We start from the raw sequence: 2,811 nt of genomic DNA, 5'->3' as shown, positions 1-2,811 counted from the left end.
GAGGCCTAGTCCCCATGGCTCAAATTACCACATTACAGATCTATCTTATGCAGAGAATAACAATCTTGTCATGATAGACTCTTCAAGTGTATTCATAGGTTGTGATGAATGTGTTCAATTATGTAATTAAGTAATCAAACACCCATGGAACTTAACGTTGTGCAGCTATTTTTCTTTCATACACCATGAAGAAACAGTATAACAAATAACAAATCTCTAAAGCATTCTGCCACACTGAATATTTTATTGACTCATAGCTACTCAATATGTAATAAGTGAGAGTGAGTTTTATCCAATAATAAGCTCTATATATACAAGTGGAAACTTATAGACAGATTTTACAACAAGATCTGGTGTTTATCACCAAAAATAAAGAAAAAGAAAAGAAAATAAAAGATGTCCTGGTGTTAGACAATTTGGGAATTGTAGAAATATTTTACATTATAAGTACATCAGATGTTAAAGCATGTGACCTTAAGAAGATCAAGCTTGATAACAATCTTCATGGATTGTCAGCTAATAAGAATTTAATGCACATACATTTAAGTCTCATGGGTCTGATGAGTAGCACAAATTGTGTGACAGGCATTGTTCAAACCTTCCGATTAATCTTTATTCGTGCATTTGCAGTTCCTCTGATACTCAGAGAGTTCCTGTGAAATGTTGGGTTTCAGATTAGTAAAAACATGTTCCTCTAATGATAGTTTGCATATCAAATTGCAATTTCATAAGTCACCAACTCACAATGCATCTTTTGTCAAATTTTACAAAATTGAGCGATCAACAGAGTACCTGAATCTGTTTTTGCAAGTACTTAACATATTCAACTGCTTCCTCTAACATGTCTGCAGTATTAGTTTGCTGCAAGCAACAATTACAAAACTGTGACATCGAGACTACAAAGCATTCTATTTCTTATCAATACTCTATTGCAACTGACAGCGTTGGTTCTCAGAGTTTTAAATCCAAACACATCAAATTCAACAACCCAACTTCTGAAAACAATGGCATCTGTTTCAATGAGGATTGGAACGATTAATTACCTTGTCCATATTTGGCACCAGTTCTTGAAGCTTCCTTATGCGATCGCTGATTCGGGTCCTCCGCACCTGATAAAGGGAGAGAAATCAAAGCAAGAAATCTACCGATAAACAGAGAATCAAATTGCAAAGCTGTTCAATCTCACCCTCTCAGCAATGCTACGAGGATGGGTTGCGCAGCCACGCTTAGCTCGAACCCTGCAAGGAACAGAATCTGAAAAGACCCTCTCCATCTCCATATCAGATAAACTCTGTAACCCAACACTCTGCTCTCCTTTCTAGAATCCAAAGAGAAAAGACCCACAAACCAAATTGTTACAATCGTAACAAGAAATACCGAAATCACCAAAATCAGTACAGATTGTTACCAACTCAGCAGAAGAGTGCATCGCAGCTTCTTGCTCAGAACCCAAATCCCTCGGCCGTTTGTTAGAAGGAAAATCCGGCAACGACAGATAGTCCATGCTGCTTGGAATATCAAAGTTGGTCATGAAACCATCACATCCGATACTCGGTTGTGAAGTGAGATGACCCAGAAAGCCCGCCGGAGAGCTGTTTTGTCTAGTGAGGAAAACAAAACCCGGGTTGGCGACACTTGTCTCGAAGAAAGCTGCATCACCTTCGTCTGAACTGAAATTTGCAGAGCTTCCAACGGGGGCTGTGGTTGAACTGCTAAAAGGAACCTGAGGCAAGCATTGGTTTTGTATTAATGGCTCGTCATCTTGCAGCAGATTCTCAAACCACGTAGCCGGAGCCGACCGGAACCTTGCCAATCCTCTGCTGGTTTCATACCCACCACCACTTCCTCCTCCTCCGCCACTCATCAGGTGCTGTTGTTGCATCCAGTGGTTGCTGGGGGTTCCCTTTTGTTCAACAAAAGCTCTGCTGTAGCCTGTAGCCTGTAGCTTGATAAGGAAGGTTTTTTTTTATTGTTCTCCCATTCCTTTTCGTCTTCCAGATTACTATATTTGCAGGATACACAGACGGAGATGAGAGAGGAAACAAATTATGACACTGAAAGCCCTTCAACGCATCAAAATGTCATTGACGGATGATGAATACTCTCACTGAATTATCGATGAGAAAGATGGGATCCACCATGACTCCATGAGTCTGTTCACACCGTTGATGTGGTTGCATAAATTTTGTAGATGTACTGTGTTGCATATTGTAAATTTTACGGAGAAGTACAGCACACTGCAACAGAATTCTAAAATTACAGGTCCTATAGTCCATTAGTAGTACCTATAAATCGCATCCTGTCCCTAAATTTGGCATCAATCTACGATCAAATTCATTTCACCTGTACGATGGGGTTCTGTGGTGGACTGAACAGTCACTAAATTTTATAAATCACAGAGAGTACAAATGTACAACAACAGACGTAATGTCCTCTTGAAATTTAAGGACCAATGGGAGGGTATTTTAGGAAAATAGACACTATGACAGAATTTATCTGTTTTAATTTTCATATATATATATATATATATATATATATATATATATATATATATATATATATATATATATTTTTTCTTTACGGAGAATTTAAAGGAATTTAGATGAAATGCCTCTACCGTGATTGAATGGCCATCCAAACTAAAGCTAAAGCTGTACAGACGTTGACCCAATCTTTAATCTTTCTCTCTAACTAATTAAGGGTAGTGGGGGACCTTTTAGTGCGCTTACAGCGCAGGACGGTCGTGTAGCAACGAGATTTAAGCGTGTTTGGTACCTGTTATGTTGTTGCGTTATCGACAGCTTGTCCTGT

General features: G+C 38.8%; 1 protein-coding gene across 1 annotated transcript; it reads right to left on the bottom strand.

The window, feature by feature from the left end:
- Nucleotides 1-215: 215 nt before the first annotated feature.
- Nucleotides 216-2,089, bottom strand: FBH1 (basic helix-loop-helix (bHLH) DNA-binding superfamily protein). Its single transcript, XM_088942830.1, has 5 exons — nt 1,409-2,089; nt 1,187-1,318; nt 1,044-1,109; nt 793-861; nt 216-653 (listed from the first exon to the last, which is right to left on the bottom strand). Exons 1-5 carry the CDS (start codon nt 1,880-1,882, stop codon nt 606-608), a joined length of 789 nt encoding a protein of 262 aa, XP_088798956.1. The 5' UTR covers nt 1,883-2,089; the 3' UTR covers nt 216-605.
- Between the last annotated feature and the right edge of the window lie 722 nt (nt 2,090-2,811).

This window comes from Nelumbo lutea, chromosome 5 (genome assembly GCF_056320005.1).
Source record: "Nelumbo lutea isolate HS-2025 chromosome 5, American lotus-T2T, whole genome shotgun sequence".
Taxonomy (NCBI): domain Eukaryota; kingdom Viridiplantae; phylum Streptophyta; class Magnoliopsida; order Proteales; family Nelumbonaceae; genus Nelumbo; species Nelumbo lutea.
This window is presented reverse-complemented; position numbering and strand designations above follow the sequence as displayed.